Source organism: Thermobia domestica, chromosome 6 (assembly GCF_964235325.1).
Source record: "Thermobia domestica chromosome 6, izTheDome1.hap1.1, whole genome shotgun sequence".
In the NCBI taxonomy this organism is placed as follows: domain Eukaryota; kingdom Metazoa; phylum Arthropoda; class Insecta; order Zygentoma; family Lepismatidae; genus Thermobia; species Thermobia domestica.
Window position 1 is genome coordinate 84082385 of NC_137459.1, and position 14786 is coordinate 84097170.

At 35.7% G+C, this 14786-nt stretch overlaps 1 protein-coding gene across 1 annotated transcript in view; it reads left to right on the forward strand.

Moving 5' to 3' along the window:
* LOC145687228 (uncharacterized protein C12orf56-like) overlaps positions 1-14786 on the forward strand; it is a 213224-nt gene that overhangs the window by 173573 nt on the left and 24865 nt on the right. Inside the window, exons 5-6 of the mRNA XM_081760699.1 lie at positions 11378-11516; positions 13157-13357. Of these exons, the coding sequence (XP_081616825.1) occupies positions 11378-11516; positions 13157-13357 (340 nt within the window). The remainder of the gene's footprint in view (positions 1-11377; positions 11517-13156; positions 13358-14786) is intronic.

Below are 14786 nucleotides of genomic sequence, written 5' to 3' on the forward strand. Positions count from 1 at the left end.
GAAATGAAGAAAACATCACAGGCCTGAACCTTATCTATTTTGAAAGTTTGATGGAGATCGCTCTGGTGGTTCAAGAGTTATTAAGTTTTATTTATTTTTATAGATTTTGCCCTCCCCTCCCCCTTGCCTAAGATCTACCGTTAAAGTGATATGAAAAAAACATCTCATGTATGAACCTCATCTATGTTGGAAATTTGGTTAAGATCGGTCTGGTGGTTTAAACGTGATGAAGTCACAAAGACAGTCACTTTTGTTTTAATCTTTTTGATATATATATATATATATATATATATATATATATATATATATCCCCTCCCCCGCCCCTTCATTGTACTGTAAAAGTGAAGTGAAGGAAACATTCCAGGCCCGGACCTTATCTATATTAAAAGTTTGATCGAGATCGGTTTGGTGGTTCAAGAGTTATTAAGTTTTATTTATTTTAATATATTTCATACCTCCCCTTCCCCAACCCTAAGATCTACTGTCAAAATGAAATGACAAAAAAAAAAAAAAATACCCAGGTTTGAATTTCATATATGTTGAAAATTTGATTTAGATCGATCGCGTGGTTCAAAAGTAATTAATTCACGAACATAGTCACTTTTATTTTTATATTTATTGATTTTTGTATATCTCCCCCTCCTCCTCCCCTATGTTGTTCCGTGAAAGTGAAATGAAAAAATCATGCCAGTCTTGAACCTCAGCCACATTCAAAATTTGATCAAGATCGGTCGGGTGGTTCAAGAGTTATTAAGTTCTATTTATTTCTTTCTATGTCCCCCTCCTCCCCCAACCCTAAGTTGTACTGTCAACGTAAATAGCTAAAAAACACTTCCTTGCCAGAAGCGCATCTACGTTGAAAATTTGATCGAGGTCGGTCGAGTGGTTCAAGAGATTAAGAGTCACAAACATAGTCACTTTCAATTTTATAATATAGATTGGACTGTATGGCTTGGAGAGAGATATTATGGAAGTTATATGAACATATTTAGAGACCTTCGAAACGTGGTGTTGAAAGAAGATGGGTAAGATAAAATGAATGGAGGGAGTAGTAAATGAAGATGTTTGAGGATGTTTCAACACGAGTAGGAGAGAATGGGACGCTTTGAAGAAACCTTGTAGGAAGATCAATTTGATTGGACACATCTTGGAAAGAAATTTTCTTCGTAACACCACAGAGAAAAAGGTGGAACGAAAGCGAGGCCTAAGAAGAACACAACTGGTCGATAATTTGAAAAAAAAAGCACGGGTCACCGCACTAAAATTTTTTATTCCAATTCGTTCAACTAAATCATGCTATACTGCATATATTAATGAAACATTTTCTTGTAAAATACTATCTTAATCATAAGGTATTTCGGAAAATTTCGCCCAAAGAAAATCAAACCAAAACTACATTTCTCTTGTAGATTTTTTCATAAGAAACAACGTATGTCATATGTTAGGGTTAGGACTATTAGTGAAATATTTGTTTATAAATAGCAACAAAATAACATGAGTCGCATTTTACAAAAAGCAAAAAACTCACTCAAAATAGTAAAATAATCCTTAAGAATATTCTGTCAGAGATTTATGCAGCATTATACAGAAATTAATGGATGAACAAAATCGCCTGAGTATTTTTTTTTTAATCGTCAAAACAAACTCACCCCAAGAATAAACTGCTTGTACACTTTTTCAAGACAAATGAGCTATGTCATAATGTCACATTATTAATATAATACTTATTTATTAACTATGAACAAAATTGACTGAGTCCATTATGAGAAATTCGTTTGAATAAAACTCACAGCCGAGAGTAATGTAGCAGGTACATTTCTTCAGACAAGTTAGTTATGTCATATTAAGTAATTACTGAAATATTTATCTATCAAATATAAAGAAAAATGTGTGAGTTGTTCTTCAGAAAATCATCCGAAAAAAAAAAAAAACTAATCCCCAAGAGTAAACCATCCCTTCTCGATACGTTGAACAGCATGTCCTCTAGACGAATGTATACAGACTCTAATACTGAATTCCCACCTGAAATTCTCCCTTTCCTGCAATAGTAGTCAACTCAAAAAGTAGAGTCGTTAAAGTGGTTGAGAATTAGAAGTGCGTTGAATCAAATCCCAATTTTGTTACAAATATATCAATGTGGAAAACTGCAAATAAGAGAATAAAAGAAATTGTTAAGAATGACGATTTTATTATTGTGAGAGCAATGGATGACATAAAAAGTTACAAAATAATCTTATTCAAGCAGCTCAAACAAGATGAATAGAAAGAAATAGATATCAGAGAAAAGCAGTTTTTCATAAAATCGCAAAAAAAAAAAAAAAAAAAAAAGAATGTAACATAATATAAAGGTTTAATATAAAAGCCTAACAGTTCAAAACCAAACATCCACACGAAACGGAAAAAGAGACAAGCACTCGTAAAAGATGTATTTCTTTCCATTCATCTTGTTTGAGCTGCATAAGTAAGATCATTTTATAACTTTTTGTGTCATCCGTTGCCCTGATGATAATATAAAGGTAACCAAGAATGTTCTGTCGCTTTCATACCCACCAACTTCCAACATCGATATGTCACCTTAGACATACCTGGAAGATCGAAAATAGTCCTGATCAGCATCGAAGATTTTCTGCCAACGTTATGGAAGGCCATGGATTCCAATGCGGTAGAACTTTGTGGGAGATTTGAACTGACGTCCTCGTGGAAGATTTTGCAAGGAATGGAACAGGCAATAATCGTACGATCCAAGTCTGGGGAGTATTTCGGATGCAACAGACTTTCCCATCCAAGGAGTAGAATGGTGTCCTGGGTCATCCTAGCCACGTGGGGCTTAGCGTTGTCCTGTATCAAGAGGGCCCCTTTGCGATTCTGAAGTACTGGCAACGGAGTTTGGTATTTTTCTTCCACACGGCCCAGCTGCTAACAGTATACAGTTACATTGATGCTCTGAGTAGTAGTTCCCGATACACGATCAGTCCATCAAACACACACTAGGACCTTCTTCGGGTGCAGTGCTGGTTTCGGCTGTTTTGGAACCGGTTCATGGGATGCTAACCATGAGGACGGCGCCGTGGAGCTTCGTAGAGGACCCACTTCTCATCACATATCAATACTCTGTCCAGAAATGGCTCCTTCCTCAGAGGAGACAGCAAAGAAACACAAGTGTCTGCTCATGTTGCCTTCTGGCCCCGAGTAAAATCATGTTCAACCCATCGACCAAACTTCTAGTGCTTCCCAACTTGATAGAGGTGTGGCCAAATAGTTTCTCCACTCACACTGAATTGTAGTCCCAATCCCTCACATGTCTGGCCATTGTTCTCCTCAATTGCTACCTGAAGATCTTCATTTTGTACGTGTATTGTGCTTCTTTGTGTCTTTCGTCACCATACTTAAACTTGTTAAAAGACTGCTGTACTGTCCGCTTAGTCACGACATCCTCACCAAAGGCCTGACATACCTTCCACCGTGCTGCAACGGTGTTTGACTCCAGATTGAACTCGTACAGCATACACGCGTTTATGAAGCTCTGTGGAGGTTCCTCTTTCACCCTGTCCTTACGCAAGTTCACGGTGTAACTGAACCGCCAGAACCAGGTATAATGTTGGATATACCCACACAAACAACTGACCTTCGCATTATCTTGATTCGCATTCAACTCATGGTGTGAGGGCAAATTGAGCACAGACCTCCACAAAAAGCGACATAACTTTCTTGGTTACCTTTATAAAATTGTCCTTACAACTTATTTTATTCTCTTATTTGCACTTTGCCACACTGATATATTTGTAACAAAATTGTGGTTTGGTCCAACGCCTTTCTAATTGTCAATCACCCCTCCGACCCTCTATGGGTTGTCTACTATTGCAGGAAAAGGATAACTGCAGATGGGAATCCACTTTTGAAGTCGTCCAAACAAAGGACGAACGGACAAACAGGCGGACAGATGTGAAAAAACATTTTTCAGGTATCTGTGGATTATAAAACGTGTATATACCATGAAATCTTGATTATTTTTTCGTGACCACCATATTTTCTTTTCTCTTTTCCTTACTCGAAAGTAAAAATAGAGGATGTAAGAAACATATTTCCACATCCGAACATAACGGAAACAAAAAGTAAAACCTCATTTGTCCCAGAACCCTCCGACAGGCAGTATACTTATAATAATAATAATAATAATAATAATAATAATAATAATAATAATAATAATAATAATAATAATAATAATAATAATAATAATAATAATAGAGCACCTTATAAGATTGTAATGTTTGTACGTCCATTCGTCCGTTATCCGACATGATCATTCTTGAAAGAAAACAATTTTTTGAAATGAAATGCAATCTTTAAGTTTTACGTCCCACATTGAGAAAAAATGTAGCTGGCACACTTAGAAAGGTAGACTACATGCGTAATTCCCGTAGTTTTTGGACTTAACCTACAGCAGACGTAAAACTGAAAACGCATGTTTTATAATACTTTCCGAATAAGTGTTCCATCTATACATACTTTCCGTATGAAACAGTATAGGCGCTCAGAACCTCACATACAAATGGACGTATATAACATATAGCTGAGGAATGTAACATAAGTATATGCATGTGATATACGAAAAACTGTTAGATGTCAAGATACCCTGCAACGGCATGATGTAACATCTAAGGGCAGTGCCTATGTAGCGTACGGATAACGTATGCTCCGTACTGATTTCTGTAGTAAGCAAGAGGATTCCGTATATTTGTAAAATATACCGCTGTCCGAAGAACGGATTTTTCTCAGTGCACTCTTATGCCGGCTAGGTTATAGGAGACAGCGATGATGATAAATGAATGAAATGGTGGAATGAAGAAAGTGGGGGAAACGGGAGAACACCGACGAAACCCCAATACACGTTGTTTGTCCGCCTTAAATCTCACTTGGTGCCAGCTGGGATCTAACCAAGGACGCCATACACCAGAGGTGAACGTTCTACCACTGAGCCATCGCTGCCCCCAGTAAATTTTTGAGTTCAGCTATTTTGCAGTAAATGCTATAGATATTATCTTGTTATACCCTACTACTGGCATTAACAGCACTGTTTTTATTTGTTACTTGTGACTTAGTTTATTTTGTTCACAGAAGTAATTCATAAGTTAATGTGTTTATGTTATACAGTTCATAATAGTTATCGTTTGTTTAATTTTTCTAAAGTTGTAATTTTATACTTAATTTAATTGGTTATCGTACTATTGATCTGTACCGAACAATTATAAGTTACTTATTGAAAACGCCAATTAATAAAATGATTTAATCGTTAGAAGAAGAAGATGAAAAAGATTCTCGATTATATTTTTTTAAAAAGAACGACATAATGTAGAAAGAAGTGAAAGTGTTTTGAATATAATCGAAAACAAGTTTAATTATTTAATATTTGTTCGGTTCCCGGCGGGAGCTCATGTGGTTCGGATTCCACGTTAATCAGTAGGTCCACGTCTCATATAGCCCTGCTAAGCGGGACGTTAAACTCAAAATCAAATCAAGTTTAATTATTTATAAAAGAGTGTTAACTAAAGCGAATTTTGAATCCAATGTGATATAAGGAGATAAAATAAGATTTATTCTTATTGCTGAAGTATAATAACGATTAGTAATCTATATTTATTGTTAAAATTTGATCATTTAAGTAATGGTAGTCAAGTCAATAATCAGCATGTTGCACAAGAAGGTTCTTTCTAGAGGCTTAGGCTCTTCTTTTGCTATCTTATGCCACCAAAGTAAATTTAAAATATAGAAATACAGACAAATTAATAATTAAAAGTTATCACAAAATTTCTGTACTTCCAGCATCCGTTTCTATAAAGTTCAATATATTTAGAATGATTGAAACATCTGCATATCTTTCTTACGTAACAGTCAACATAATCGAAACATAATTATCGGCATACTAAATACAGAAAAAAAGATCAATATATTTAGAAATAACCCTTTTCTTATTCGAGAAATCTAAGTAGATTTTGTTACCAGCAATATTACTGACTTATTTACGGTGCCAAGCATTAATTTTCCTGTATTTAGATTATATAATGAATTACACTAAAATTCAAATTGCTTAGCAAAGCAACGTTTATTTATAAAACAATAAATGTGTGACAGTTTCGCCAACTAACTGAACATATTGGCTTCATCAGACACTGTAAAAACTCAGTTTTTTTATTCAATATAGCTCAGTTTTTATATAAAATTTAAACATTATAAGATTGATGGAATATGAATGGTGCTAAGCCTCTAGAAAAAACCTAGAGAGAGAGAAGAAGGTGAAGAGATCTTCTGAATATTATAGGTTAATATCTGTTGATTAATCCAATAAAGTTGATTATGATCTTATGCCGAGAAACATGTTAAGGTGGATGACTGTCCATATAAGGGATTCATGAAGATTTGTTTTGAATGTGTAATTGCACTAAATATGTAACATTTACGTTGATAAACAATTCCGAGGAATGATTGCAGAAATAGACTTAGTGATGTCGTATGTTAAACAGAATTACGAAGAGTATGGAGCACAAATCCCATAAATATGTATCAATTTCGGCAAATAGCTTCTGTAACATTACCTGAATACAAATTTATAGAATACTTACAATAAACTTTGGTTTTGTTGTGCTACATAGTAGCTTAATCACTCGGTACTTGTAACATCCACCCAAATTGTTTAAGTCACTGTTGTTATTGTCCCGTGCAGTGTGATCATGACATCGCTGTAGTTATCCTCATTGTCTCGACACTAATTTAGAATCTTCTCTGAATACTTTCCACGTCAGAGTGCGTGGTGGCGAACCATGCAACATTATTATATAGATATTTTAAACCATAGTAAAAAGTGAATTTCAAAAGCTGGCAAATAACCGCCAGGAAAAACTGTGATGCTAGACATAACGCATGTCACAATCTCACCCGACATTGTTAATGGAGTCAGTCTCTTAACATTTTCATGGAGTAACGGTAACTTTAGCGGTGGCTATTCATATCCCATTTTCTATTTTAAAACAAAGATCATAATTGTACAATGCTAGAAGTTACACGTCGCGCCGCTTGATGGGGTAAACAGATAAGTTGGCCAAACTGAAACTTCTAGAAATGGAAATAAATATACTGAGAAAAAGTTCATATCCGAACAGCGTTATATTGTACAAATATACGAAAACCATATGTTTACTATGGAAATCTGTACAGAGTGTACGTTAATCATATGCTACATGTGTGCTGCCCTTTTCCTGCTTATAATATGCCGCTGCAAGATGTCTGACATATAACTGTCTTCCGTATATTACATGCGTATACATATGTTTCATACGTCAGCTATATGTTAGATAGGTCCATCTGTATGTGAGATACTGACGACGTATATTCAGTTCTTTCGTTCGTATGGAAAACATGTGTAGATGAAACAGGCGGAAAATATTATAAACACGTTTTGAGTTGTATGTTTGCCACAGGGTGTTAGACATCGTTGTACGTTAAGCCCAAAAGCTACAGGATTTACGCATGTAACCTGTGTTTTTCTTAAACTATATATCCATTTTTCTCTGTATGTACGTCTTGGTGTCCTCACTAATCACCCACGAAATGGACATTTGCTCTCTTTTAGCAGAGTTTATTCTTAATAATAGCCACTTGAACAGATTAAAGACGAAAACAATTGGAAAATAGCTCAAAGATGAAAGTGTACCAAGTCAACTTGATCTACGTGTTTTTTTTTTTCTATTCTTTAAATATGTCGGATTATATCAATAAGAATAATACAAATTGTTTCTAGTTTTTCTAAGTGTTGTATGATCGAAGAAAATGTATCAAGTGATGACTTCACTAAATATCTCATGTGAAAATCTCAATTAACGACATTTTTGTCGGACTACCAAAATCTACCATTAATTTCTTTCTTCTGACTGTTGTATCTAAAGTGCTATAAAAGTTCGAACTGTGATAATAATAATAATATGCTGTATCTCAATGATTTCACACTTCTTTCTTTAAAGATATATTCTTCCGAACATCAGTTAGATGCTGACCACAATAGATACAAACTGCTAGCTAACAAAGTATTTTGCTACATATACAGTACACAAATAATAGGTGTCCCACAATTCATGCAAGGAGTAATTTTGATAGAAAACATAGGTTTATAATTAACAGTTGTAAATTTTTTATGATGCATAAAGTATGCAGGTAGAGTTATGTATGGAACAGTATATCGGATAAATGGCCTCCACGGCTTTGCTGGCACATACACACTCTTTTGTTGAAATTTTCCATGACTGCATTGCATAAATGTGGCTGAATTTCGTTGATACAACCCTCAATTTACCTCCTTCAAGGATTTAGTGGTTGTGAGCTTGTTGGCATAAACCTTAGACTTCAAAAAAATTCAAAGAAAAATGTCTAACGGCGTTAAATCGCATGATCTTGGCAGCCAATTCTGATCATCAAAATGGAAAATTACACGACAGGAAATAAATCATGAGGTAATTGAATTGTTTCTTGGGCTGTGTACAGGATGTGACACTGTGTTATTGAAACCACACGGCGTCCATCTTGCAATTTAGGCACCAAAAAAATAACTGGTTTATCATGCCGTGATAGCGAGCACCATTAACTGTCATTCTCTAACCATCCGCATTTTCGAAGATGAATAGCCCGATTATGCCTCCAGCCCAAAATTCTCACTTTCATGAACTTATTCGATGTTTTGTGTTCAATGACTTGTTGAAGGACGGCTAGAGTGTTTAGTATCAAAATTGATCCAGTCTCCCTAATTTTTAAAATTAATCTCTTCACAGTTGATAAGTTAAATCACTATTCCGACCATATTTTGTACGAAACTCGAGAACTGTCGCTGCCAAACTTTCATCATTTTTAAAAATATTGCTCAACAATGAAAACGAATTGTTCTACACCTTATCGCAAAAATGGCGCAAAATTCAAATCTTGCGTGAATTTTGAGTCACCCAATAAATAACAATTTCTTGCAGCAACATAAAACCTGACAAAGTCCACTTTTATTCCCATAGAAAATAATGAAGTTACAATAGTATATAATAAAGGAATTAGACTAGTGTTTACTGAAGTTTTGGGACTTGGGTTCGATCGAGACCTCAAATACACTTTTTTTTTTTTTTACAAAATATCACGTGGAGCCCAAGTTTTCAATTATTTATTTTTACCACAAGTAATAACTACATAGATCTGTCTCATATTTTAGGCACAAATATTACCCGTTTCTCTTTGCAGTGTATAAATTAGAAAATGGATCGCCAATTCATACAGAAGATCAGAGGCTGAGAGTTCTAAGAAAGGAAGAATTGCGAAAAGAATTTCAGGCAAAATTGTTGAACGTAGAACACGAACTTAACAACAGTTGCAAATCACCGAATATTAATACAGATAATTAAACCACAAGGTCTAGGATAACAAGAATTTTAGGAATGATTGAAAAAATGGATTAAAAGATTGCGATCTTGGCCAAGAATTTTAGGAATGATCCAAAACAATGCATCAAAAGATTGTAATCTTGGCCCATAATTAGTTTCTGGATGAGTGGACACAATATGTTTGAACGGCCCCTAAATCGAGTTTTCGTATTTTTCATGGAATAAGCACATCATACTGAGTTAAGTGATGGTTTGGGTTTGTCTACACTACATGTAGTTCTCCAGGTATAAGGCCTACAAGAAAATTTTTCCCTGAAGTATATTGGGTATTTTGATCCAAAAAGAACACTTCGCTTCAATGAGAAGTACACGTGAGGTGTGAAGGTTCTATGATATTTGAGAAACATTTGAGAAAGAGCTCTTTTGGTAGAGAAGGAAGAAGGTAGAAAATGTGCAGCAAGATCTTTGAAAAGAGACACACAACAAACTTTACTAAATTAGCTTTGCGTAGTTAGGAACCACTAATGAGTTCATTTTCTCTACTGCGATAAGATTGCAGGTATTACGTATAATGGAATTAATTAATTATTGAGAGTAGAGAATAAAACTGCCGAGTTGAAAAGATAGTTTATGTTTTGTCTTTTCATTTGTTAGTTGATCAATTATCTTGGCACCGATAACAAAACTCTGCTATTTTGAATTTCTTTAAATTCGTATATTACTGTGAGGTAAAACAAAAATTTAGGTATATAACAATTAGGGTATTAAAACTTTAAAACTATTAAAACCAAGCTCCCTGCCGTGAAGCTCCGATATACCGGCAGGAGCCTGCGATTTTAAGTCGGAAAATGTGAGTCTGAATATCACTAGGCCTATTGACGTTCATGTTGGTTTCTTTGACTCAATACCCTACTTTATATTTTAGTGGTTTCTCAATTGTCTTCTCAACAACGTGTGAACTCTGCACTGCCAACGCCATTACATTTAGTGACATATATTATTTATCACTAGTTATTTACCGCAAGCCTTCAGCTCGTCTGCATATTGCCTACACGCTAGCGTCAGCTCTTAGTGTCAGTGGAAGGCAGCGCAGAGAGTAGCAACTACTAGCTTTACTGTGAACTATTACGAGTGTGACTAAGAGACTAATACCTTTATTTTTATAATAAAGATTGTATTTAAATAAGTAAACATACGAGGAGCTCCCAGAAAGTAAGTTTCTCTTGGTGGTAAACACAAAGAACGCACAGTGACCTTGAAACATTTGTTGCTACAGAGATACACGAGTAACATTACTTTTCAATATATTCACAAACGGATTCTGATATTTTTATATTCTGATATCTTGAAAGTTATATATCTAGAAGTAGAACCAGTGCCAGTTTCTTTGGCACCTACCTCCCACACCATTTCTGGAAACCCAGGTGTGTCGTGCCAATTTCATGCAACAGGAAAATAGAAATCTGTGAAAACTGGCTGCTGAGTCCAGTTACTGTCAAGCGACGGTTCTCTAAAATGCTCTACCATACCAAGTTTACAAGGTCCTCTGTCACGAGAGGCTGTCGCCCACTTTGCATCTCAGTAGCCATTTCCCACAGATTCCCTGATCACTGTTGCACGAAATATCCACAACACACTTGAGTTCCCGATCAGCTGCCAGGTGGTTGCTGAAGCAACTGACACTGGTTCCACTCTTAGCCGAATGAGTTTATGACATTGAAATACAAAAGTTCATCCTACGGCATGATATATGTCTGAATTCCGGTGGTGAATATGTTGCAAAAGAGTGTCACCTGCTCTGTATCTTTGGCAATAAATGTTTCAGCATACTATGTCTTCTCTGTGATTACTGTCCTAGAAAAACTTACTTTCTGAACGAGAAAGTAATATGCATAGCTTTTTTTTTTCGTTACCAATTAGACGTATCGTATACTCTACACTTCAAGAAATTTAATTCTGTTTCTTCTTCTCAGAGCACAAAACCATTTGGTTGATGGAATCTTAGGATCAGGGGGAGCGTCTTTTCCCACGCTGGATTTACATCTTTATGTTCTTAAAAATGGATCGATTTTAATTACACAGTTGCAGAGTTGCTGGTTTGCACGTCTTGTAGTAAGTATATTACGCATTGTAATGCATTTTCCACGATATTTTAGATTTGCATTTGCTAATATTTAAGTTATGGTTTGGAAATGAAGGAGATCAAGTGTGAAGGATAATAATTCCTCCATTGCTCCTCATTTTCTAGATAGATTCTTCATAATGTTGAAGGTTTTTGGCAGAGTGATAAGTTGTTTTAATCAAATATTCTGACTAGGAATAGATATCCAAAGGAAACCTTTGGTTGGGGTTTCACAGTAAGGGAAAAATGTACGGCTCCAAAAGCAGTGTTGAAAAGGTGTTTTTTTTTATCTCCAATCAATAAACAATGACTTTAAGTGTATATTGGTTTTGAGATACGGTGAAATTAAATGAATCAAGTAGAATTGATTTGGTGTAAGAACTTAACGGTTTTTTTTTTTGGTAGTTTAATTAGAAAAATAAACTGGATTGTCTTCTTAAACAACTATTAATTGGATTACTAGATTTTGATAATTATTTTATCTTCGTTTATATCGCCTGTAGCGGTACTATGATGGGGTTATTATTTCGATTCCAGCTTGCGCTAAGTGGGCCTAGTGGTGGATAAACACCGTGCAGATGTGTTTCCTCATACTTACTTCAGTCCACCATTTCATTCATTCTCATCATCACCGTCTCGTTTAGCCTACACATTTCAACACATTATACGTCTTCACAATCCAAAAATTCCACCTAGCTTTCAAATAGTTTTGCGTGCCTAAAACGCATCAATATTGTACTAAATTATTTATCAAGGCTATTTTGTAGTAGACATGTTTGGAACTTTTTATTTAAAGAGTGTTTCTGGAATAAATTAAAATATAGTTAATTGAGCCTCTAGGTCCCAACTCAGTAACAATAGGGAGGTTTATTTTCTATAATGTGCTCCAAATTTAATACAGAAGTTTCCAATCAAAAATGTAGTTTAAAAGATCGAAAGATTCTTACAGAAAATGTATAAGATTTCTATATATTAGAACCTTTATCTGACAGAAGTAGCATGAATCAAAACTTACGGGATAGATTCACTTAGGTACTCTAGTTCAAAGTATACGTTAAAATATTGAGTTTGAGCATGCAAGAGATAACAAATTTGAAATTTTGCTACACTTTTTGCTCAACATGATTCTAATTACATGTTTATCTTAGTGGTGGGCACAACAATCTGTTTTCCGGTTTTCGGTTTTTAGAAAAAACAGTTCGGTTTTCACCGAAACCTGTTATCAGTTTTCTCCAAAACCGGTTCGGTTTATCACCGGATTCGGTTTCGGTTTTCTTCAAAACCGGTTACGTTTTTTTCCAAAATTTGTTCTATTTCTGACCAGAATAGTGATACGTTGTTCTCCGGAAACCAAATCCGTTTCCACAGAAATAGTTTTATGTGTTTTCCAAAAGTTTTCACCGAAACCGGTTTCGGTTAAAAAACCGAACCGGTTTTGGAGAAAACCGAAATGCCGGTTTTTCGGGTTTCGGTTTTTTCTAGAAACCGGTTTCCGGTTTTAATAAAAACCGATTTTGCCCATCACTAGTTTATCTACATATATAAGACTTTCATACAAAAGGTAGGAGTTTGCATTGTAGAAAGATTTGTGTTTTGATGAAAAGTTATTTAATAAAACATTTTCTTTCAGACAGCAACGTTAGAGATCCAGGAGAAAAACAACAACACAGTTGCACCTGTTAGAGACCCGAAACACTTAGAAACAATTTATGAACAATTCAAGAGAGAATTGCTCAACCCTCGGAATTCCTTAGACCAGACATTTGAACTCGTTCAGGAACTTCAGGTTGGAGCTCAAAGGAATTTCGAGTTAAAGAAGATATTTTGGAGGGTATGTATAAATTTTTCTTTATATATATATATATATATATATATATATATATATATATATATATATATATATATATATCCTTGGTACGTATTTTATACGAATAAAAAGCAAAAAAAATGCGCAGAAGAATGGTGTCTCCATCTTCATACACTGTAAAAGAAATGAGGTGTTGAAACAACACGAAATGACTACCAATTTAGCGTGTTACTTTTGTGTTAATTCAGCACCCAGCACAACGCCTTGCGAGCATATCAGAATAAACTCGTTACTACCTGAGAGAATTTGCATTGGTATTTAACGTTTAATATGAGCAAAGCTTTGCGAAATATATTTGGCACTTTTGCCAAGTAACGAATAATGTTCTATGTTTTCTGTAATGGGTCACAATAATATTGTTGTAAACCTTTGAATGTTATTAGTTACTTGCCAAAAATGCAAAATATATTTCGCAAAGCTTTGCTCATACCAAACAAAAAAACAGTGCAAATACAGAGCTCTGCTCTGAGGCGCCACCAAGTATATGGTGACGAGTTTTTGTAAAACCTTCCTTTTCTTAATCCTGGGCCTCAGCTTCTGTCTCTTTCTCACGACTCGTCTGTCAGACTTATGTAGCCAAAGGCAGCCGGGTCCACAGATCGAGCAAGGAGAGTTGCCCCACCTGGAAAACTATCCAAACGGGTTGTCCCACCTTGCTCATCTCATTCATATCTCTCATCCCGCATCATTACTTCATTGTAAAGCTCACGGCTTTCCATTATGGCAAATCCTAATGCTACACTGGATCCTCGGTGGATGGACGCCATCATGGCCTTCCTCCTGTGTTTGTCATTCCCTCTGCTTCGGCTGCGTAAGTGGTCAAGCGGAAGGATTTGAGCAACAGACAGCGCACGGAGTCAGGCAGTTCTACTGCCCCAACAAATTGTAACATGCACGAGATCCAGATCTCCACGCGGTCAACACCTATATGCTGACTCTTTTAAGGAGCCTCCCCAGCCGGCGAAGAAACAACGTCGAGATAATGTTTCAGATAATGCAGACATGGAAGCCCAGCATACAGATATCAATCATACATCTCATCTTCCATCTTCCTCACCAAATCATTCGATGCTTCACTCATTTCTGCTGCAAAATTTTGATACTAAGTACTCCAACGAGAAATTCGTAAGTATTCAACTTTGTAAGTACTTACCTTGCTCCTCTGTCCCAAGTCGTCAAATCACGCAATGGCATTATACTAAAATCATCAGACCCTAATTTCGCCATACTAAGTCGGAATAAAGCATCATTTGAGGTCTTTGGCAAGCAGGCTACGATTGCACCCCTTAACTCCGCCAAACGTAAACAAGCGCCTCCACCAAAACGACCTCCACTTCTTTCTGTTGTTATTCGTGGAGTCGACCCCTCTTACACTGATGAGGGGGTTCAAGAA